Here is a 24,497-nt window from a genome sequence, read left to right on the forward strand (position 1 = left end):
TTAAGGGGTTTGGCTTATGTGTCGTGATAGAAATGCGAGTCCGTTTTCTGCGTGACATCCGAGGCAACCAATGAGCAACACCGTGGTAGTTGTTAAAATTGTGATACTGTATATTCGCTGTTCATGAGGATTCCATAACCAAATTAGTGTCCTTGAGAAGCATTTTAATATTTTTGTATCACATTTCTAAGTGACACAATATGTGAATATACTGTTAAAGTTTGTATAGAATAATATAATTTATGCTAATGATCAGAAAACTAAAAAAAAAAAAAGGTTTTAAAAAAGGATGAAATCGTATTCCTTTTCTGATCAAATTCAATTTTGTCACTAATTTACTTACAAAAGGAACAACACTATTTAATCTTCTTTAATGTAAGCATCTGCACTAGTCTATGTAAATGCGCAGAGAAATTTCAGATTGCCAGGAGACACTTTCTCATTGTCATTGATTGGTACTGAAAAACTTCTTAAACAAGGCAGGACATGTCATCATACAATTAACACGTTTTTAACAGGTTCCTTTCTGTTTTAAGTGATACCTGTCAGCTTAAAACATGTTGAAAAGGAAATGTGGAAATAAAACTGTATGGAGAAACTTAAAGGGCCTGACCCCACCCCCAGCCCCCAGTAATATGAGCCCTGACGTTTTCTCTTTTGCTGAAGGAATGTTTTTTATCAATGTGTTGTTTTTCTTCTATTAAGCTAATAGCTGTGATAAAGTCAAACACTTCTAAAACACCTTATATAGCCATCACACTTATGCAACAGATAGCATTCATCTTAAATATGAGTACCCTTTGTCTATTTTTTCTTAAACTTTGCAGGATAACACATATACTACTTCAATAATACATTAACACAGAATAAAAATATGGGGTCACCAAACTGAATAGATGTATCCACCTCAACTTATTTAGATATTTGTAAAGGTAAAATTAAATGAGGATTTTTTTTTTTTAACTATTTGTATTATATACAGTAGGCCTGCTCAACTATCAATGTAAATACAATTTGAAAGAAATTATATGGGCACATGGAGACCTGAAACTACTGTGTTTAATTATTGCTAAAAAAAAACAAAAACAAAAAAAAACAGTATACTAAAAGAAATTAAAAATGTTCAATATTTACAATATTTACATAATTTTTACAACATGAGTTTCACAAATGTGAAAATAACAAGTTCACAAATGATTTTGTATTATTCACACACATACAGTAACGTCGACAGCCTGCGAGGTCAACGTTACCCAGACTCTCTGCTGCAGGGTACAGTTACTGGAGAGTCAATCTATCAGAAAAGGGGCACTGAACTAAGACTGCTGTGGAACCCTGTAAAGGGAGTGTTTGGGACTGGTGGGCTGGTTTCAGGAGGGACGTGATTATAAAAGCAGCAGCGTGCCCTCAGCACGAGGAGCGTGTCAGACTTAACTAAAGTCTTAGAGCTTGGTCAGCATCGTAGACAGTTTGTGTTTAAGGTTGTTTTGCGTGGTCGAGGCTGACAGCGACACAGTGCATTCAGAAGCCTGTAAACAGTAATTGTAGTCGCTTCTATTATTAGTTTAAGGGGACTGCCAGCTGCTACGGCACGTTCAGTTGGCACCCAGTAATTGTAGTACAACAAATAAACCGTGAATTGGAAACTGCAACATCGTCTCCCTGGTCTCCTGCAGCTTTAAAACATTACAATACATTTCTCAGAGGGTACCTGTGGTTAAAGTTACCCTTATTTCAATAGAAAATACGTTTCCAAATACTTGTGTCACATTTTAAAACCCCTCTTATTGTTGTGATGGGCTATTTTGATGCACAGTGTTCAAACCACACAAGCTTCAGTGCACTGCCTTGTATGTAAACATGGCACAGTGATGTGACACGACAGTGTTGATTTCCACAATTGTCGCCCATAGCTACACACGAAGCAAAGCCGTTTGCACGCAGCCTAATTAAAGTGATTATATTGACAGAAGCAAAGTGGACGGGTAAATACACTTAGAAAATAAAAAATAAAAAGGTTAACTTCAGTGGTGTAAAACACAGCAAACTTTATTTGGGTCAGTTCTCAGTTGCAAATATAACAAATCAGTATAAACTCAAAGAATATGGTATAAAAATATACATTTCATAAATAAAAATCAATATTTTCTTTACAGCACAGTGCACACGCTGGAGGCAGGGTCTTTAGACCTGAATGTCATTTCTGATTATCCATTTGCTACTCCACAGTGAGGAGGGCAGCTGGAGAAATGGAGTGTAAATCTGCTGTTAGGATTCTTGAGCTTGTTCTTTTACATACTGTTTAAGACACATATCCATCACTGGGAATCAGACTTGTTCGTTTCCATTAGCAGCAGGTAAAGATCAAACAGATTTCAATTGGGACTCTGTCAGCCCAGCTAAGACTGCAGGCTTGTCCAATATAAATACCAGTTATACAAACAACGTGATGACTCCACCCCCAGTTTGATACTGGAACAAGATGCCATTGAGATGGAAGATGGGGATGTACATTACTGTACTCACAAGTAACATGTCAATACTGGATTTGTCAGGAGAATTCCCACTGCCCTGAGCTCAGTTGCATCTGCCCTATATTCAATCTGTGTTAGCTGATTAATGGTTACACTCTGATGTACCATCTGAATTTATACGGCTGGTTTCACAGACCCAGATTAACACTCATTTTGGACTTCCTAATGTTATTTTAGGTAGTAATACAAGATTAGTACAAATCAGGGTCTGTGTGCAGGGGCAGAGACATCTAAGTTCACATGCTTGGTGTCGCTCATGTCTGTGTTTTAGAGCCCCTTTTAAAGAACCCAGCAAGAGTTTCATGAATATAAATAAAATATATGTAATTTTTTTAATAACTCTTTGTGAATAGTGATCATCATTTGAAAACATGTCAACCTTGTACACACTGTGTCCTCATTATCACAAATGATTAAATTATCAATCTTTTTTACACTCTGTGTTCATGATAACATTATCACTGGTTAATAAAATGATTGCAATTAAAAAAAACAATAAATACATTTGATTATTCAATTTCGAGCTGCATGCTGTATAAGCTACTGAAGTATATCTATTAAGTAATAGTAATAATAACTACTATTGTTAGTGTCTATGCAGTGCAATTATTTAGGCATCACAGGTATAAGAGGTTTGTGTTTACACAGTTTTCTGTGCTGAAACGAGTTTTTAAACTTTCATTTTAAGGCACCTCCCCACTAGAACCTATTAGCAGTGACTACACTTATAATTTTTCGCTGAGAGCATATATCTCACACTGAGAATGTCAATGACAAAGAATTCTAACGAGTAAACCTCAACAGAATCTACATAAACACATTAAATATGTTAATATGGTCTTTTTTGTTTTTATTTAGATGTATTTAACTTCTAATGTGTCTCTAAGGTTCAGTGGCTACCTCTGATCAAGCTGAGAGTGTATTTTCTCTCGCACTGTTTGTATGACAGACCCAGAGTCTGCAACGCTTCCCTCATGGGCCTCACACAGCAAATAGTGTACGAGATATACACTCTCAACTTGATTAGAGGTAGCCACCAAACACTCAAGACCTACTGTACTAAAGCAACTTTTTAAAGTTGCAAAGTTTTTACAATGTGCAAAGTTCAAGCAACACAATCTAAACAGTTTTGTTTTCAGCAATTTGGTGAAAATTGTTGAAAGCGTTAGTTGCAACAAAATGTTACCTGAATGCCTTAAACACATGCAGGAGAAAAGTGGTGATTAAGAGAGAACGTGAAGATAGCTGTGCCCAAACTGAGGAAGAAACTAATTACCACAGCACGTTTTTGTACTGCATTGCATAACTTGAGAATGAGACTAAGTGGATAGCAGCCTCACTGTTAGAGCAGAGCTTGAAAGCGAAGTGGATTATATCAGAGATAAAGGTAAACTAGAGACAATGCATGTGTATGTGTTCTTGTGTATGTATAAATATACCATTTGAAATGATAAAGAAATACAGTACTGCATCAGTTCTAAAAAGAAATCTACTACACAAACAACCCTGGTGTAAGATGACATGCAGTAAACTTGATTATGATGGCTTAATTACTTCCCTTCAGATGAAAATAAAAAATAAAGATTTCACTTCAGTGCAAAGTCCGTACCACTTATAGAGCAAGTATGACTTTATTGCATGCAAGTTCCCTTAAATTAGCATTTTGGATTGCTCGCAGAGAAGAAAGTGGTGGAGACTTTACACTGTAGTGAGTCTACAGGAGTTCCTGTCATATCAGAGTTATTACCCTGGTTCAATAGCCTGAGTGCTGTAGAGGCCTAGCTCAGCCTCTGCTGAAGGCAGGTTGCAGTGCGCACAGGTTGGCAGTAGGGGGCGCTCCATCAATGTGTTTGAGGACCTGGATGGTGTCCTGCAGTAGAGCATCGAAGATCTCCTCTGTCAACCTCATTTTCACACTGAGCTTGTCAGCGCTGTAGTCCACCCACTGCGGCTCCTCCTCATGCAGCTCCTGGATCTGAACAAGGACACATGCGTGTCAAATCAGAGCAGGACAAAGTCCGGGTCTTTCTTCTAGCCCTGTTCCCAGTTGTTTTTTTTTAACCAATTAAACCTCCATTCAGGTCCTAAAGTAGTTTGTTATTTCATTATACCTATTTAATGTTTCAAAACACACATTCACAGGCAATACATCTAATACATCTTGTTTTAAACTACATAGAAATCATTAAGGAGCAACTTGGCTTGGGTGTGAAATATCAGAGCTTTCTTAACTATGGTTTTATTGCTGTTTTTTACGTTCTCTTTGTATCATGTTCTGTTTCAGTTGTCACATCCTGGTGACTTTTGAAAACTGTGAAGTTTAAAGCGCCTTTGCGGCCTCAATACTGTGGAGTTCTCAGAACCATGTGTAACTTCCAAGTATTGGCAACAGGGGTGCTTTCAAACTTCTGAGTGGTTTGTGACGTGATGTGATTCCTTAAACAGAAAATACAATAAAGTGGATCTAAACAAGAAGAAGAAAGACATTCGTTAGGACAGCTGTGAACGCCAACTTGTACCTCTACAATTTATTGACCCAATTTGTTGAAGTTGTAATGGTTAAACAGTGTCACTACCTGATATTTTGCAAAAAACACTATCCACTTATCTAAAGTAATAGTCTAGTGTAGCATATTTTAACACTATTTAGCGAGTCTGCATGACACAAGAATCACAGTGTTGCCTGCCTGCTCTCAGTCTCAGTTTCCTCAATTACGTATCTGTTTTTTAAATCAATCCACAGTTTTAACTTGCTTCTCAAGTACTCATGACAGAGTTGTAGGGGTTCCAGTTTGAAATACATGTATCCCTAGCGATTAATGAACAGCTGAAGTATCTGGCATGATGCCAGCTAAAGAAAACCTTCATTTGTTCCCACCCACTTCATCTACAAAGCCTTTCACCAGACATAAAAAATAGCTTCTTGATCCACATGGCTAGGTTACATTTAAAAGCTTTTTTGTGTTGATAAGAGAAAAGCTAGCACAGTGAGACTGATAGAGGGATATAATCTAATATCTATGTTAGTTTACAGTCAGCTTAGACAAAAAATGACAGTAAACTGTGGTTTTGCATAGCATAAACATAGTAAAACCACAAGACTACTGTGTATATGTAGACTTTTATTCTGGGCCTGCCTACATCCGGTATCTAGTAGCAATATCCAGCATGCTTAAGGTTGGAAACATAAACCAGCAAGTGAGAGCTACATCCTGCAGAAAGACTACCTAACCCCTGTGGTGGTGCTGTGAGCTGGATCTTTGAGTCATTGCCTACCAGAATGTAGTCCACTCTGTCTCTTTGAGCTTTTCCAAACTTGGACATCTTCTGCAGAATCCTCCTCATCTCCAGGTCGCTGCGGTCCAGATTGAGCAGTCTCAGAACCTCCGCCTGCATGACAGACTGGAAGAGAGACCACGTTCATTCATTCATCATTATAAAATGTCATGGGCAAACTATGCACTCTGATTGGTTGTTAGTGATCACATCACCGTACAGGACTCTTTGCACTACTGCACTGGTCAGAACTGTTTTTTGTCTCATCACATTCTTAAAGATCAAAGCGTGTTTGAGTCAACACCTTTTAAAAGTGAATTTCACCACCATTACAGGTGATAAGGAACTACAGTGCTGTGTATTGTCTGGGATTATTCTTTGTAGTTGCCAGACCGGGATTATAAAAATGAACATCTGTCTGGATCGTGAACTTTGTTGTCTGTCTTCTGTTTCATAATCACATCACCTCTACACCTGCGCACTGCAAACCACTTTGCCACAGTTGGATAGTAATATATTTCTTCGGGTATTTCTAACAACTGATATCTGAAGCTGATATCTTTAGGCTGATTTTAAAAAAAAAATTTTTTTATGGAAGCCGTTCTGAAGAACATGAAGAGGCTCGGCCCCTTTGCCCTGGAATCCTGTTTGGCACACTGCTTAATTTGAGAAGACATATGTCTTTGTATAAGACAAACTGCAAACTTGATGATTTTAGTCATTATTACATTATTGTTTTTATTTTGGCTCAAAAATTGAACCTACTGCACAGATGACATATATCCTTACATCAAATACAGCGTGACAGGGGAGGGACTGAGTGTGAGGCTGTAGGAGTGGACAGCAGCCTTAGATTATATCAGAGACAGTGTTAGAGCAGAGAGTACAAAGGGATGGACACTAGTCTAAAGCCATATTCCCACAGAAAATGCAGGATCAGTGATGCCGCATTCCGTTTTCTAAATTCACCTTTTACACACAACAATATTGCCAGTTCAGTGTCTGCAATTTGGTGGCTTACCCCCATTTACACAGAAGGCAGATATTATCGCAGTACCGTGATCAAAACAATGATGCCTTTGGTACCTACCGTGGTATGCGTGATATTTTTCACTATACTTTCTGACTATCACAATAGAGTAATGAAAAGATTGGAAGACATGCAGAAAGAATTTAGCCATCACTTGCTTTTTATTATGCACAACACCGCGTGTCATTAACTTTTCTACTCTTGTGGAATACACATTAGCATCTCCCACAGTTCATCAAGTTGTGCGTTTATCTCTTCTTCTGCTCTGATGGTCAAAAGCTCCCTTACTTCTTTTTCAGACCAATTACTGCCTGGGTCACTTGCCAGGAAATTGTGTTTACTTGGAAAAAAAAATCCACCTTGAATGCAAAATGCGATGGCTGTGACGGCATTGCAGTTTACACTGAAAGTAATGCACTTCAGTACCTGCACTGTGCCGCCACTGAACCACCTCGAGAGATGGTTCAGTGGCGGAATAAAGTGTGGCTGCATTTTACCGGCATTTCCCATTTACACTTAAAGTGATACCGCATCAGTGCCGCCACAGACACAGCAAATTGCTTCAGTGTAAACATGCCTTAAGATACATGAGTTTTGTCAGAGCGTTACCTTGACTTCCTTGAGGGTGGGCCTGCTGCACAGTAGAGCTGAGAGGGTGGAGACCCCTTTCCCCCTCCATGGGGAGGTACTGGTGTTCAGATCCTCTTGAAAAGCATCATGAAATATATCTGAGGTTAGATCAAATATGACCTGCAAGTGAAAGAGAAGAATGATTTATGGTACATCAAACAGTATTCGGTTATTCCTTTCTCAGGGTTTACAAACTGTCATTTAACTGGCTGCCCTAGTAAAAAATATGCTGGTGATAAGAAACATGAACCCAAAACATTTGTCTACTAGACATAATTTCAAAGTAACCAATAGTAGGGCTACCACATTGGAGTGAGAATTTAAAATGCCACATACCAAGAACTTCTTTCATTTTTACAATTTAAAAATTTTAGATATGGGGGTGCAACACTATCATTGGATACAACTTACTGTATATATAGTACCTTGGTGTTCATCGCTGTTGTAAAAACAGTCATACAAGAATGCATGGTCACAAATCAAATATATTTGTATTTATCCCACTAAGAACAAGTGGTGTGCAAAGAAATCGGATTTGGCTTTTCCTTTAAATCGAAATATTTTACATAGATTAAGTCTAGCTAAATAAATCAATAAAATTGTACCTTTAGTAATAATTCCTTGTTTAGAGTCATATTCCAGTTTAGACATTCCTTTCTCTTAGTTCCATAGTGTACACTACACTGACCCCCAAGATGTACCTGGGTTTACCGAATCTCATTAGAATGAACCTGTAGCCCAAAACGATGAGAAATGCAATTGTATTCCATGGATAAAAGGATGGTCGGGTTAGCTGCTTCCAATTAAGCCATTAAAAACTTTCTTTGCATGAATAAACATGGACAGTTTGCCCAAGAGACAAGTGTAGAGAAATGTGATGATCATCTATATTATTTTTATTATTATTTATTTCTTAGCAGACGCCCTTATCCAGGGCGACTTACAATTGTTACAAGATATCACATTATTTTTACATACAATTACCCATTTATACAGTTGGGTTTTTACTGGAGCAATCTAGGTAAAGTACCTTGCTCAAGGGTACAGCAGCAGTGTCCCCCCACCTGGGATTGAACCCACGACCCTCCGGTCAGGAGTCCAGAGCCCCTAACCACTACTCCAAGTGGACCAGCAACTAGAGTGAAAGAGTTTTATAGGTCTGAGTGAAGAATAGTTAGGAATAAGTGTGAGTTTGAAAGAAAGTAAAAATGTCAAGTGGAAATGGAGAGAAGTTCAAAGACATGGTTTCGACAGATGTGTTATAGTTAACCATGGTATATATTGTAAGGTGATGGCTGGGAGATAGGCATAATGACCTGTTTTACAGAAATTGGTTTATGACCAGTTTCTTAAGAACAGATACCAGTAAAGAGTTAAGGGGCCCCATCTTATTTGAAACAATATGTTTTCAGTATAAATATAAGTGTAGTAATGAGACACCCTGAGAAGATTCGAACACCTCCAGATCTCCTGTCCATCATATCGACACCTCCCTGCAGGAACAGGTAACCTCGGCCTTTACCTTAAAATCTGCTGTTTGATGATAGTGACGTACAGTCTTACATAACTAAATGGAACGGAACTTTGTACTTTGGAATCAAATTAAAGTAATCTTGTTGAGTTTTAATTATGAGTCATTTGAGTCTTAATAGTTAAATACTGATTTTTTTATTATTAATTAATTATTATTATTAATTTCTAGCAGATGCCCTTATCCAGGGCGACTTACAATTGTTAAAATATATCACATTATTTTTACATACAATTACATTATTTTTTACACTTTATTTTTACATTACCTATTTATAAGTTGAGTTTTTACTGGCGCAATCTAGGTAAAGTACCTTGCTCAAGCAGAGTCTCACACCTGCGATTGAACCCACAACCCTCCGGTCAAGAGTGCAGAGCCCTAACCACTACTCCACACTGCTGCCCTAGCCTCAATCTCTTTCAAAGTTCGACAATTATGCCATGATATTCCAATTGTAAGGGACCATCTCTAACATACCAACCTGTTTATAGGCTTTCCTGCTTTCTTCATCGGCCATAAAGTCATCCCCTTCTCTCTTTCCCTGAACATCACACTCTCCAACCTTCTGACCTGGTACCTGGCTCCACAGCCTCTCCACTGCGCTCCCCACCAGTGTTCGTACATGTGCAGGGTCATGGAGGCGTTTGTCTTCCAGGGGGGGTGCTGTCGAGGTAGTGCACTGCCATTGATCCAAATAGCATAGTGTGCTGGGGGAGCAGGGCTCCTGCTGACACTTCTCAATTGTCAGGCTTTCTGGCACACCCTGGAGAAGAAGAAGAAGAAGAAGAAGAAGAAGAACAAGAAGAATGGGGTAGACATACAAATGTATTACAAATAAAAACTATTGCTGCACAATGATACAAATCACATAGGCAGGAAAATAAGTAAAATAATTAAAACTACAGCTATAATCTTTTCTATAGTGTGATTTACATGCCCCACAAGCCATACAAAAGTGATTTAGATGTAAACCTATACTTACAGGTTCAGGGCTCTTGGGGGTGTTGGTCAGGCTCCCTCTGGTCCTCACAGCCTCCTGCTGCTGCTGCTTTCTCTTCCGAATCCCTTGGAACTCCCTCACCACCTCGCTCAATAACTCCCCTGCCACACTGTGCACCAGACAATCCAGCACAGGGATGCCAAGGGTGCCTGAATCCCCCATCTCCTCTTTGTGTGTATGGCATTCCCCAATGAGTGGAGCTCCTGAGATGCTCAGAGATTTTCTTTGGTTGGTTTCAGGTAGTTCTTGAATCATTCTATCTGCAGGTTGTTCACTACCTAGTTTCTTATTTGTATTTGTTGTAACACTACTATCCATCTCCAAGGAGATGTCCTCTTCATTCTGCTTGGACTCAGCCCTTGCTTCACTGATGATCTGCTGGAGGTCTGTCTCTCCTGTACTGAACTCTGATGCAGTGGAAGAGGGAATGGATTGTGCCAAGTTCCATTCTTCCTCAATAAACACAGCTGTTTTCTGTATATTGTTATTAATCTCCTCAAAAGTTGGGCTGTATGAGCCAGTTTCACACACCTTAGGTGCTAGAGACTGCTTTCCTCCCTTTTCCCCACTAGGCTCCTTCCCTCCACTTTCTCCACTCCTCTTTTCTCCTCCTTCCCCCCTGCCCTCAGCTAATCCACTGTCCCCTATATTATCTCTTAGGGATCTAAATTTCTCAGGCGAGTCTCCATCTGAGAAGGGATCTTCATTGGCTTTGAAATCTAAGTCAGTCTCATGGCCCCCCAGAAGGTGAGATATGTCCTCGGCTCTGACCAGGACACCACAGTTTTTAGGACATTCAAAATACCGGATGCCTCGGTAGGTGCCATTGTGATGTCCGGATGGACTGTCTAGGGCAACCCCAGCCCAATGTCCGGTTGCAAAACTGGTGAGCCCTTTGAACTTCAGAACCCCAGGCTTGGTGTGGCACACCAACACTCGGTCTCCAATGTGGAAGGATGACAATGGGTCTGACAATGAGTCTGAGTCGCTTTCATCAGCATTGGTCAGAGTTACAAATGGGGTTCCCTTCTTGAAATGCTGGGAGCTCTGTTCTTGGTGTTCCACATCTTCCTGTGAAGGCTGAAATTGAGACCCATTAGCTACAACCTCAAGAGTTTGCTTTTCACACTTATGATTTACAGCTACCATACTTTTATCCATAGGATCCAAGAACTGCTTCTCTTGAGGAGAGCTGTTCAGCTCCTCTGTGTAACACTCCTCAACAGGAGGGGCCAAGTCCTCTGATAGGGATGGTAAGTCCTCGCTCTTGATTGAGGGGTCATCATCCACTGGGTATTGAGGTCTCTCCTTCCCAAACTCTCCCAGTTCTTCTGGTACTGGGGGGAAGTCTTCGCTTTGAAATGAGGCATCCTCACTTGTCCATGTAATCACCTCACCTGCAGGGGGAGGAGGAGGGAGGGGCAGATCCTCACAAGCTTCACAGCCTGTCTCTCTTGCAATAGGTGGAGGTAGTTCAGCACTCCCATAGGACAGTACCTCATCCAACGGTGAAAATATCTCTGATAAGTTCTCGTCAGACAGTGGCCTTCTTGAATTAATGGAAACACCATCTCTCATTGCAGAACAAAATAATGGGCTATCCTTGGGAGCCTGTGCTTTCTCTAAGACCCTACCTGAGGAACTTAGTTTTACATGTCTTTTAATCTTTGGTGGCAGGGAACTGGATGTTTCTGGGCATGGTTGGCCAGTACTGTTCTTTGTAACCTGTGATTCAGTTTCTCTAGAGGCTTTATTTTGAACCAGTGGTTTTAAGTTATTTTCAAGATCTGAGGTGCCTTTTCCCTGACATTCTATCCCCTCTAGTATAAGCTGCTCCTCCCTTGAAGAAACCAGTTCTTGGCTGCTCCGGAAGAATTCTTCCTGGGGCTCTGGTGCTTCGCTCTCTGAGAAGTCATCACTGTTGGAACCAGATATTTTTAGTGAGCTATCAGGGCTTCTGGGTTCAAGATCCAGGAATAGGCCTCCCTTGTTTGGCTTGCCTTCTGTAGTTTTTTCTGCTAATGATGTATCTTTTGGGACCTCAACTCTAGGTAAAATGGGCTCACCAATGTCCTGGTGATCTTTCTTAATCTCTTCCACCACAGTGTAGCTCTGATGGAACTGGTCTCCTTCTATTCCTGGAACTCGTGGAAGCATGTACTGCTTGCTTTTGAATGGGCTGTGGTCAACTAAAAGATCACTTTGAGTTAGATAGTCATTTTGAGAACTGTGCCTCATTGAATCTTTAGGTATTTTGGTTATCTGTTGTTGGTTAACCTCTTCAGGACATTCTTCCTTAATAGGAGAAGCGTCATTGGACACTCTCTTTGACTTAAGATCAGGTGAATCAAGGCCCTGAGGGCTGCCTGTCTCTAGCACTTCCCCTTTACTGCTCTCTGTGTCAAAAGGGATTTCTTCCTCAATTTCCAAAGAGGAGACAGATGTCTCAGATATGTTTATTCGAACGGCAGATGCTCTCTGGAATTCTTGGAGTGAGGGATATGACCCCAAACTTTTCTGTGACTTCAAGGAAAGATCATTTGAATTAGAAGACAAGTGGAGCTTCAAGTTGAACCTGGAACAAGATGATTCTTCTTCTGAAGACTCATAGCTATCTATGTTTTTTTGTGAATGCTCTTCTTTCTCAGATTCTAAATTGCATGCCTTTCCGTCAATCACCTGTCCATCTATAACAAAAGAAAATGTCTTGTTACTATATACACTGCTAACAACATAATTCCATAAATAGTAGCCATTTTGCACTTCCATTAGCTACATAGGTCTCAAATGTGCAGTTTTAAAAGAAACACATAGTACACATGTACAGTGCAGTCCGTTTATAAGAATCACATCCATCCCGGGTGTTTTGATTCTTATAAGCGGATGATTCTTAAAAGCGGACCGATATGATTACTGTGCAGAATCAAACTTAGCATGAGAATGATAAGAGCGTGTTCCCTGGCTGCAGTGTAATGGGTTGACCAGTAGATGCCAGCATGTATGCACGCCCATGAAAAATCCACAGCTGCTTTCCTTAACAAATTAAGGATAATAGTCAATTGGTTAACTGCTTGTTAAAGTTAATAGCTTTGTGTTGTGGGGGGGGGGGGGGGGGGGGTATAGAGGCGTAAGGAAGCAGAAGTAACAAAAAGAAACCAAAACTAATCTTTGTTCCACATGAAGTACTGTTAGTTAGTGCTCCAGCTAGAGCTAGGTTTATTTTGTTTGTTTTATAGCGGTTGTTTCGCCACCGCAGTGTAAGAAAAATAAAACCAACCCTGGTTTAAAACTGTAAATCAAGACTCCAGCCTGATAATTTACACTGTCCTCGGCCACTCTGTCACATTACAATTAGCAAAAGCATACCATCAGCAGTTCAAATACAGTATACAGATGTCAATGGTGCTCAATCATTGAGGACAATACATCAGAACAAGTCCTTGTGGGTAAGCAGCTTGTTATATGATCACAATTATGTTTACTCAAGTCTGCAGAATCCTATTTTACTACAGTATACCTGAGAAGCGATCGTCTCGTGAGGATGCCTAGTTTAACTGCTGTGCGGTGTTACGTGTAATGGCCTTTGAATTAAAACGACATTACAGTACAGTATTTACGGTCAGGACTACCACTGCATTTAAGCATCTATGGCTTACTTAATCCCACTCCCTCTACATGCATATCACACAATAACACTGCTGTACTCAGTATGTATTCAATGAATGTGTATTCACTTTATTTAAACACATTTTCACTAATAGAGAACACAAAAAAACATGCCTGCACAATGCAGTGGTGCAGTCACGATTGATTACAAACAATGCAGTGTTTCCTGCATCATTGCATGATCCATGCTGCGTACGTGCCTAATTGCACGAGATGTGATCAAATTCAAAAACAGCTTTTATTGGCTGTAGTCAGTTTACCCCGAAATGATTATTATAAGCGGATTGCTTGATTCTTACAAGCAGATTATTTTACATTGGTTGGTATAGGAATGATTTGGTTCCAGTGGTTTTGATCACTATATGTGTCTGATTCTTATATCAGTGATTCTTATAAATGGACTGCACTGTATTTTAATTTTAAAAACATGTTATCTGCTACTACTTTTGGTTCAAGGAAACTCTTAGTTTCGATGCCTTATTCTCGTGTTATCTGTTTGCATTTATACTCCCTGGGCTGTTTCACCGTAGTAGTTTCTTCTGTGTCAAAGAATGTTACTGACCGAAAGCATGTGCATTAACAGGGGAAGAACCTGATTGGTTATTGACAGAAAATATGCCAGTGAAGGGGTGGACCAATTTAAAATAAACCAACCAATAGAAGATCTGCATTTTCTCAGTGGCAGTCCAATCATAAGTGAGCGGAGGCGGGACATAAACAATTGAAGGTATTTTCTGGCTTGGCTGACTGTCTTGAATAAGTTTAACCAATGGCAATGTCAAAGATCTGCCCTGGTTTTGCAGATGTCCAATCATGAGTGAGCAGAGGTGGGACATAAATATGCAAGGCCCTAAGTGGTGTAACAATAGCTGAATTATGCGCGATATTGCTTATTAGAGTGTTATTGAGAATTATATTCAGAACGTCTAAGTCATATTTCGATTTACGTTTTACAAATACAAAAATAATGTCATCAGACAACAGAGGTGTTGTAGTCGATTTGGTTACGAACCAATTTTCAAGAAGAACTTTCTCAGAAAAAATTTGGAGATTGTTTAAAAAGGGAGGCATATACCACAAATACCCGAACCGACACAGGAAGGGCAGGGATATACTCGCCACTTCCAAAACAGTAATTATTAAAGGTCTCTTGGTTTACTGGTAACTGTCAATTAAACAAATAATACTGCTCAGTATAATCTTTTGTTCAGTACAGAAAAGGTGATACGGAACAGCACTGGCTACAGCAATCTAGGATGTCTAACGAAGTCAGCACAAAAACATGAGTGTTCCCAAAGTCACCTGCGAGCCACTGTAACACTCAAAACTTTTTTGATGTTCAAATGGATAAGCAGAAGAGTAGGGATGCAATACATCACAACAAGCAAGCAAAAACTGGCTTTCAGAGGGCATGATGAAGGCAGCAATTCTGTGCAATATTGCTTATTATAGAGCGTTATTTCACCCAAGACTTCCGACTCGTTTGCAACTGGTTTGCGACTATTGCGACAGGCACAACACTTTAGTAAACCTACTTGTGGCAATGTGCCCCGCCCCTGTGTGCATATTATGTGTTGTATGATGCGTGCGTGTGTTAATGTTGGTGTATAGTCATTGGTACACGGGATATAAACGGGTATGTGTTTCACGTTGTGGCAGACTGGCTCGCAGTGGTGACGTCACGGACCAGGAAGTAGAAACCAAAACAATGGTTGGGCGGTTAAAGCTGAGTGCAACGGCACTCAGCGTATTTATTAATAAACAAAATATTAAACAAACCAACAAAACACAAAACAAAAGGGCACAAGGGCCAAACGAATGAACAAACAAACAAGTAAGTGATGTGCTGGGTAATCCAGCACGTTTTAGCAATTGTTTTTCAAATGTGGCTGTCTCTCTCGTCTCTCTCGTCTCTCTCGTCTCTCTCGTCTCTCTCGTCTCTCTCGTCTCTCTCGTCTCTCTCGTCTCTCTCCGCTCTCCCGTACTCCCGTACTCCCGTACTCCCGTACTCCCGTACTCCCGTACTCCCGTACTCCCGTACTCCCGTACTCCCGTACTCCCGTACTCTCCTCTACACTCTCAACTCCAACACCCCAACCCTGAGTGCAGAGTGCTGCTGGTTTATATACTCTGGCCGAGGGATTTAACTAGTTGGTAATTATCTTATTATCCCCCGGCCAGAGTCTGCACGCGTTTGGTAAGGATGCATGACTGTCAGCTATTTAAATAATCAGTAGCTGATCAGCCATGCATCCTCACGGGGTTTTTAAATAATAATAAAAGACGCGGCGCTTTTACCCGCGCCGCAAACAAAAATACAAATAATAATAAATAGGGGCGGGACACTCCGCCACACACGTGTATTTAAAAAGTGTAGATTTGTATTTAGGCACGAGGAGGGCACAAATCACTTCACGTGCTGGTTAAATGTAATATGTGAGCACGGGGTTGCACAGAATTAATTCACGTGCTGGGATTCAAGTGAATAATTAATTAGTAATTGAATCCCAGCACAACAGTATATATAGATGCACGTTTGTTTCAGTCGGGGTTGTGTGTTCGGTGAGTGGAGAACGGGATAGGAGACGGAGGTAATATTTGTAATAGTAATAGTAGTTAAATCTGCTCACCGTGTTTGTCTGTGTAGTCCGTTTTGTTTGTCTGTTTATTTTGGCGCAAGTGCCGTGTTCTGTTTTGTGTTAAAACCTTTTATTTTCTGTGCTGTTTATTAAATGCTGAGCGAAACCATTCGCTCAGCTCCACCAAACCACACCTCTCTGTCTGTTTATTTCCTGCTTCTGGTCTGACGCCACCCACTCCGGCCGTCTTTGTGACACTACCCCACAGTGTCAAATTATTTATCTGATGGTCTAAAGCTGGTTTCATTGTTTCATTGTGAGTGTTTGAATGTATACAACATTATACCACTTGAGTTGCTTGATAACTTATTAGCTAAATATGGTACATGATAAAAGAGCTGTAAAGCATGTTGTTAAACACTGATTAGCTCACCATGAGAATTCCTTTAACGTTATTTATTTTCCATTTCACTAAAAAGAAAAAATAGCGCTGGATTTGAACTTTTGTGAAGAAACTTGTTATTGTATTAATGCTGTGCTCCTTCTTCTTTTAGGGCTCCTTCCACAATGCTTTCTTTCTCCCCGACTCCCACACATTAATGAGAAGCCATGGCTCACAGCAGAAGAGAGTGAAAGCTGAAGTGGTTTGGCCATGTGACCAAAGCAACAGGCCTAGCAAACACAATTCTACACTGGAAAACTGGATTGAAGAGGAAGAGAGGCCATTCAGAGGCAACCTGGCACAAAAACATCCCCCGCCCCAACCCCTGGATGGGGAAATCGCAGTCAGAGCTTCTCCAAGCTGCCACAGACAGAGGGGAGTGAAGTGGAGGGAGATGACAATCTGTCATCAAAAAATGACACCCTATGACCGACTTGGTCACGGGATAAGCTAAGATTGGCGTTTGCTAGGTTACAGTTAATCATACCAGCTTTCTGCAAAAAATTAAACTAATTTGCATATATAACATACTCATTGTATAAATAGGAAAGCTAATTCTAGGCTATTTGTTACAATATTTATCTACTTTATTCCAACATCATTGGCATACCCTTAACCATGCTTCACATGTCATAGGTATTTGGACTGACGTCATTTATTAGATAAACATCATATCTACTAACCTGGAATCAGCTTTCCTATGCAATGCTGTTACATTGTGTGGTGTATGTGTGGAGAGGGGAGGGATGGATGCAGAGGGTGCTTCAGTTTGTAGGTAGCAGGACTGCCTCAGACAAGCAGCTTCTGAGCATCTAGCAAGTTCATCTTTTTTTGTAATGGTAAAATATTGAGACCACAGATTTGTTTTTTTAAATGAACAACATTACCTTGCAAACTGAAAAGAAATGTAGAAAACTATTTAACTAGAAGATTGGCATTAGTTTGACTTGAAAATGGTAGAACATGTGTTCAAACAAATAAAGGGCAAAAGCAGTTTACAGGCGCTGTGGAGTAGAGTGGCGGTGGGTACAGGGATGAAGTGACGGTTGATATCAGACTCCTGCAGCAAGGGAATACTATTGTATTTATAGAAGGCTGCTACCACTATACACAGCAAAGCTTTATAGAAAAAATCATAATTATTAACAAGACTTTGAAAACTACATTACTAGGGAAAGAAATCCAGATGCTGGAATAATAACAAGAACGACATTGCTAAGGACAAAACCTGCCAGGCTGCCATATTGGATATGAATTCCAGGTCAAAGTCACCAAATAAATTCCAAGTGTCTGACTGTTTGTTGTATCTGCTGGGTTTAAAGATATATGTATGTATAGCCTTGAGACGGGGTGCCCGCCCCTTTTTTAATGATATATTATTTAGTTGTTATTTTTATGATTTATTTCAGTTTTTATTATGATTTTGCTATTGTTTGTTTTGGATCGACAGGGAGGGGGTTAAATTCCTCCCTGCCAGAAATCCATGTGAGAAAAGCCACAGACTCTAAAAGCCAGGAGAAATCCTTTGTCTGGGTGGAGTATGGTGGACAGACAGACAGACAGAGTGAACAGCAAGGAAAACCAATGCTACCTATTTGTCAACAAAGGTACTTGTTGTGTTTATTTTTGATTTATATGGTGTGGAAACCTTTACTTTGGCCCTTGTGCCTTTTATTTTGTGTTTGAGAAGTTTATTTATTATTTTGTTATTTTTGTTTGCTTAAATACGAGCGCAGCAGCACACATTTGTTTGTGTACTTCTTCCTGGTCTGCCGTCACCCCACAAGCCAGCCTGTCACAGTGGCATACAGACAGATAGATTTACTGACAGAGAGACACCTCCCTATATTCCCACAGTCAGATAACTTGCTAAATAATGTTGCTACCACGTTGCATCATAATTTAGTAATAGGTTTTCCAGATATAAGTGTGACCGTTGATGGATAAATGTACAGACAAAGGGGTAGATGTAGTAAAGTGTTGCGCCAGTCGCAAACCACTTGGAAGTCTAGGGTGAAATGCACTAAACATGCGCAATGCTGTGCGACTTTTTAGGGAATGCTTTGTGGCAGCAGTTTTTCTTTGCGGTTCAGCCTTAGATGAATATGTAATTATGGGCGTTCCTGTATACATTTGCAAAAAGGGGGCGGAGAAGAGGGTTCTCAAATATTATAATGAGATGTACTAAAACTACTGACAATTGCGACACTTACAATTGCATCAATTTGTTCAGAACTTTTGAAAGCATGTTTTAAACAGTCGCAATTGTTGCTGGCATTTCCCAGTATGCTTTTTCTCGTGTGTTGCCAGTTGTGCTCAATGTATTTTTGAGACAAACACCCAAGTACCTAATTTTCACGAAAGTCATGGTGTACTTACAAGGCTTGAAAACACATTTCTATGACATTTCTGGTTTTCCCACAGTGTTGGGAGCAATAGACTGCGCACATGTGCCACTAACCCCTCCAGCTCATATTGAGCATCTGTATAGGACCATGATCTATTGTGTGTTAATTGTCAAGGGTACTAAGTAGGCCAAGTTAAAAATAATAATAATTAAAATAAAGTAAAAAACCCAAAAAGCACTTTGTTTAAATTTAAAATAATCTTTTATTCGCATTGTATGCCAATGTGTACAATGCAGCAGCATGATTTATTTTGTGTTACCGGTAGGATAAAGTAAAAAGAAAGTGCACAAGGTATTCATTTGATTTTACTGCTGTACTGTATATTATTATTATTTATTTCTTAGCTGACGCCCTTATCCAGGGCGACTTACAATTGTTACAAGATATCACATTATTTTTACATACAATTACCCATTTATACAGTTGGGTTTTTTTACTGGAGCAATCTAGGTAAAGTACCTTGCTCAAGGGTACAGCAGCAGTGTCCCCACCGGGGATTGAACCCACGACCCTCCGGTCAAGAGTCCAGAGCCCTAACCACTACTCCACACTGCTGCCCCACTGTATAGGCCTACTGTACAGATTCATATTTTTACATAATGTAATGCATAGCCTACCCAAAACACATTAGTGTTATTTCAGCGCAATTAAAATACATCGAGAACTCTAAATGTATGTGTGCGATTTTATTGTATTGTTTTTAAACCCATCACCTCCTTATGTCAGACAAACATGTCCGGTTCAGCGAGGGCCTACTGAATGATTATGAAAAGCTTTTTTGGGGGTGAAGGTTGGGGCCCCACTATAGAATCTGATGGGATTAAACTGCCTTTCATTTTTTATATATATAACAGTATTAAAACAGGTAAAATGAATACGGAACAGAATGCATCGTATAGATGATGTTTACATTTAACAAAAACTATGTTATTTTGATTCTTGCACCCTTGCATGTATCCTTCGGGCACCCTCTGCTGCAGCAAACCACAACTCAACCCCCGCTATTTATTTGAACAGTGTTGCACGACTCTTGCAATGTATGCCAGAGATCTCGCTAAGAATACGCAACAAATATTTCAATTAGTATATTGCTGCTCTTTTCATTAACATATTTTCTCTTAGTACATACGACAAAATGTATACTTTGTGAATTGTCGCAAAATGTTAATACAAAGTTTCATCACAATAAGCGTTTTTCAGATATATCGAAAAAAGCGTGTACAGTTGTATGTATGTACATATGACAGTCTCCACTATAGCTCTGTTACTAGGGGTTTCATCCGCTGTGGAAGATACAAGCACCGCTTCAAATCAATACTGGCCTGGCTGATACTTACCCCAGTCCACCAGATGTTCAGGCAGTAAAGTAAACTGATTAAAAGAATAATTAAGCGATTAACTCATTTAAGGAACGAATTAGCTAAGATCATCTCCAGAAACTTACATTATATACATTATATATGTATTACAATTCACATAAATCATCATTGTTCATTGCTATTAAATCCACTCACTTGGCTTGGATACAAGTGGATAGCTTGGTGATTTTTAACACACCTTCAGTCCTTCTTACCTGTCTGTGTCCTGTCCTCTACCACATGCGTTGATCCCTCCTCAATCTTCCCAGCCTCATGATCCTCGGAGCCCCACTCCTTATCATCCCATTCCTGGTTATCCGTATCACTGTTCTCCTGATCGGAGTGGAGACTATCCAGCTTGCTCTGTTTCGTTTCCAGGTTCTGGATATCCTGCTCATTGTCCTCTGGATCTGAGCGAAGAACATCTGTTTCCAAGCCCAGGATCTCCAGATCACTCTTTCTCTTTTCCCAGCTCCAACTCCCCTCTGTTGGAGAGGGGTCTCTTTCTGTTTTCATCACAAACCTGGAAGTACATTATACATTGAAAAAGAAAAAAATGCACTTGATATTTTATTAGCTTTGTGAAGTGCACTTGGCCTAAATGTGAACAAAGGAAGGATGTGAGTTTGGGGATAACAATAATAATAATAAACTATATTTTATATATCATCCTTAAAAGCAATCGTCTCAGAGCGCTTCACAGAACAAAAACAGAAACAAGGAAAATGAATCATAAACATGCCTTTCTAAAAAAAAAAGTTTTTAAGCTAGATTTTAAAACACTCAAAGTTGCTGAATCCTTGATCTCTAACAGAATAGAGTTCCACAGTTTTGGGGCACAGCAACAGAAGGCCCTGTCGCCCATAGAGCGCAGACGAGCAGAAGGGACACACAGCAGTCTAAGATTGGTGGAGCGGAGGTTGCGAGTGGGTGTGCAAAAGGTTAAAAGATCTGACAAAAAAAGCCTTACAGGTCAGGAGAAGGATTTTAAAATCCACTCGAAACCTAACAGGCAGCCAATCCAGGTAAGGTTCTGACCTTTTTTTTTTTTTTTTTTTAAAGGTCTTGAAGCAGCTAAATAATTTTTAAGATATTAAATGTGGAGTATTTTCATGCTGCAGTGGGGGGTTCTTTTGTAACAGAACATGGTGAAGGGTGGGGGTGAATTCTGTTTACAGTTTCGTACTGTATCCCAGTTCCTTCTTTTGTAAGAGCTGCAAACCACAGGGAGAGAGGAAATGTTAGCATTTTACATAGCTTGCCATAGGATCACTAAAGCGGGCTGGCACGCTTGGTTAAATAGGTCTGTCCCTCTTCTGATACGTTAGTATCTCTATCCTTGTTTAAGTGTGTACCTGTTAGACAAGCATTAACAGATTGCCTGTGAAGTGCTGTCTCTCCAGATATCTGCTTGAATGAAGACTACCTTCTTTATCACCGACTCTTGGAGATTGATTTCATTTTTCGTCCCTACAGTCTATTATTTATTTTTGTATTACAGATTATTCCATTTTGAATATTTTGTTGCAAAAACCAATATGAGAATGGGAAAACAAGCCTCAGTCTTATTACAATTTAGGTGTAAAAATGTTGCGACATCCAACTTTTTATATCAGAGATACAGGCAGAAAGAACAGCAACATCAATATCAGGTTTAGAATGAATATGATCTGAGTGTCATCTGCGTAAAAATGATAATTCAGGCCATGTGATCTTAATATGTGGCCGAGGGGAAACATATAAATACTCAATAACAGGGGCCCAGGATAGAGCCTTGTGGGACACCAGATGGTACTGACCCAACCTCAGAACTAAACCCGCCCAGGGAAATGTATTGTTGGCACCCTGTTAGATAAGCAGTGCCAGAGATACCAAATAAACACTCTAATCTGTCAAGAAGAATGATTTACAGTGTCAAATGCAGCACTAAGATCCAAAAGAATTAATATTGATAAAGCACCTGAGTCTGCTACCATTAATAGATCATTAGTAACTTTGACAAGGGCAGTCTCAGTGCTGTGAAGATGTCGAAAACCAGATTGAAAAGGTTCTTAAAGTTTGTTAGCAGTGAGGTGGCAAGTTAACTGCAGAGTGACAGCTCGTTCTAGTAGTTTAGCAAGAAATGGCAGATTTGAAATAGGCTGAAAATTATTAAAATTATCCAAGGCCGTATGTGTTTTTATAGGCACTGGCATGACTGGTGCAGTTTTAAAAGCTACTGATACCACACCAGAACTCCAGGAATCATTTATGATAACGATGACAAAAACAACTAAGACTATTCAATATTCTGTTTTGTCATGAAAACAGTTATCTTTTGTTTTATGTGAACCATTACTTATCACAATACATCAACATCTACTCTAGGCTGTTACTAAAAAAAAAAACTGTATTTAATTATAGATAGGATGATTTGCACACCCATTTTACATTGTCAGCAGCTAGGAAGAGTATACACATGAAGGCTTCAAATTAGCTCTGTTTAAAAAACAAAATGCTGCCATTAATTGTTTCCAAATTGCAAGTCATCCAACTAATCCTTTCTTAATTAAACAGCTCTATTAGTATGCCATGGATAAAGTGACTTTCTTTGCTGGAGACAAAAAGGCCTTCCTCTAAAACACAAGCTAGCAGAAATACTATATTCCTTAAATATGTATTCCTTTCCTACAGTATACATCATGCTGCTGTCAGCTATGTACTCTCTATAGAATCTGTATTAACTCTGACAGTGTTGAAAGCAAATGCTGCTTATAAAAAAGCAGGTCAGGTAATCACTGGGTAAAAAAGAAATACCTACCCAGGTCTGCTCATGACTGGCATATTTGCTGAGTTTGCAATCAAGAATAAAGCTTATATCCTTAAAGAGGATGACCCAATCCAGGATACCCCAAAACTCCCCACTCTCCGACTGAACCCCCAACCTCTCTGCCTGCAGTAGGACTGTAATGGGAGAGATGAGAGTATAAATCTCTCCGTCTGTCTCTTGCTCCCTCTCTCTCTCTCTCTCTCTCTCTCTGTGGGGCCTTGACTGACGCATCAATGCATGATGCTTTACAGCAGCCTCTCCATCTCACTGTGCAGTCTTGGGACAGGTTCGTTAGGCAGAGCTCTCAGGTTAGGTACAGTCTATTTTATGATACAGTAAAACCTGTTTAATCTGACCTCTCTGCATAGCATCCTGTATCATTTTTATTTGTCTCAGTTAAAATGGTGTAACCTCTCACAAACCAGAACCCATCTAACCCGAAATTCAGCATGGTTTGTTTGTCTTTATTTATTTATTAATTTTTAACCAGGAATAAAGTGTGTCCTCAAAACCACCAGCAACTTGCAGTTGTAATTTCACATCACTACCTCACAACCTCACTCTAAAAACATGATCATACATTCATCTGGGATCAGAAACATTTACACTTCCATAGTTATCAGAACCTACTCATTAATGAAAATGTAATCTTAGTGATTATTCTACATTAACTGGGTTATTTATCTGACTATTCCATGCCATAGGGGCACTGTCACTAAATGCACTAGGTAGGTGTAAGACTAGATCATAAACTGTATTTACAGTATGTATAGTAACCTTTAACAGACCCATGGTAGTTGTAATCTTTTCCTTTATTACGTGAATAATCCAGTTATGTTATCAAAACCAAAAGAAAAGCTTTACAGACATGCAGAGCATGAGGCAGAGGTTAGTTCTGCACTGGACAGGTGTTGTACAGTACATCAGATATCATGCCGAGTGGGCTACACTACAAGCTACCATTTACTGTAGTTTTAACAATTAAATACATGATATTGTAGCGTGCACAGGGGTAAGGTCAGGGCTGGTAGGTGACGCAATCTAAACATGGAGACATAAGCCTGATATCTGTTCCTGCAAGGGAGCCCAGCTCTTTTGTACAGCGGTATCTGCACTATGTTTCAAAGTGGGAGGTCCCGGGTTCGCGCCCGCCCTCCACCTGTGAGGCACCTGCTGTGGGAACTGAGGCTCACCACAATATAATGTGATCTATTCTGTATAACTGCAGATCCAG

At 39.8% G+C, this 24,497-nt stretch overlaps 1 protein-coding gene across 1 annotated transcript; it reads right to left on the minus strand.

Moving 5' to 3' along the window:
• Window positions 1-2,048: 2,048 nt before the first annotated feature.
• Window positions 2,049-23,385, minus strand: LOC117964726 (centrosome-associated protein 350-like). Its single transcript, XM_059005682.1, has 7 exons — window positions 23,255-23,385; window positions 20,670-20,977; window positions 9,984-12,688; window positions 9,483-9,764; window positions 7,450-7,590; window positions 5,811-5,936; window positions 2,049-4,509 (listed from the first exon to the last, which is right to left on the minus strand). The coding sequence occupies exons 1-7, from the start codon at window positions 23,275-23,277 to the stop codon at window positions 4,318-4,320; spliced, it is 3,777 nt and encodes a 1,258-aa protein (XP_058861665.1). The 5' UTR covers window positions 23,278-23,385; the 3' UTR covers window positions 2,049-4,317.
• Window positions 23,386-24,497: the final 1,112 nt, after the last annotated feature.

Source organism: Acipenser ruthenus, chromosome 31 (assembly GCF_902713425.1).
Source record: "Acipenser ruthenus chromosome 31, fAciRut3.2 maternal haplotype, whole genome shotgun sequence".
Taxonomy (NCBI): Eukaryota; Metazoa; Chordata; class Actinopteri; order Acipenseriformes; family Acipenseridae; genus Acipenser; species Acipenser ruthenus.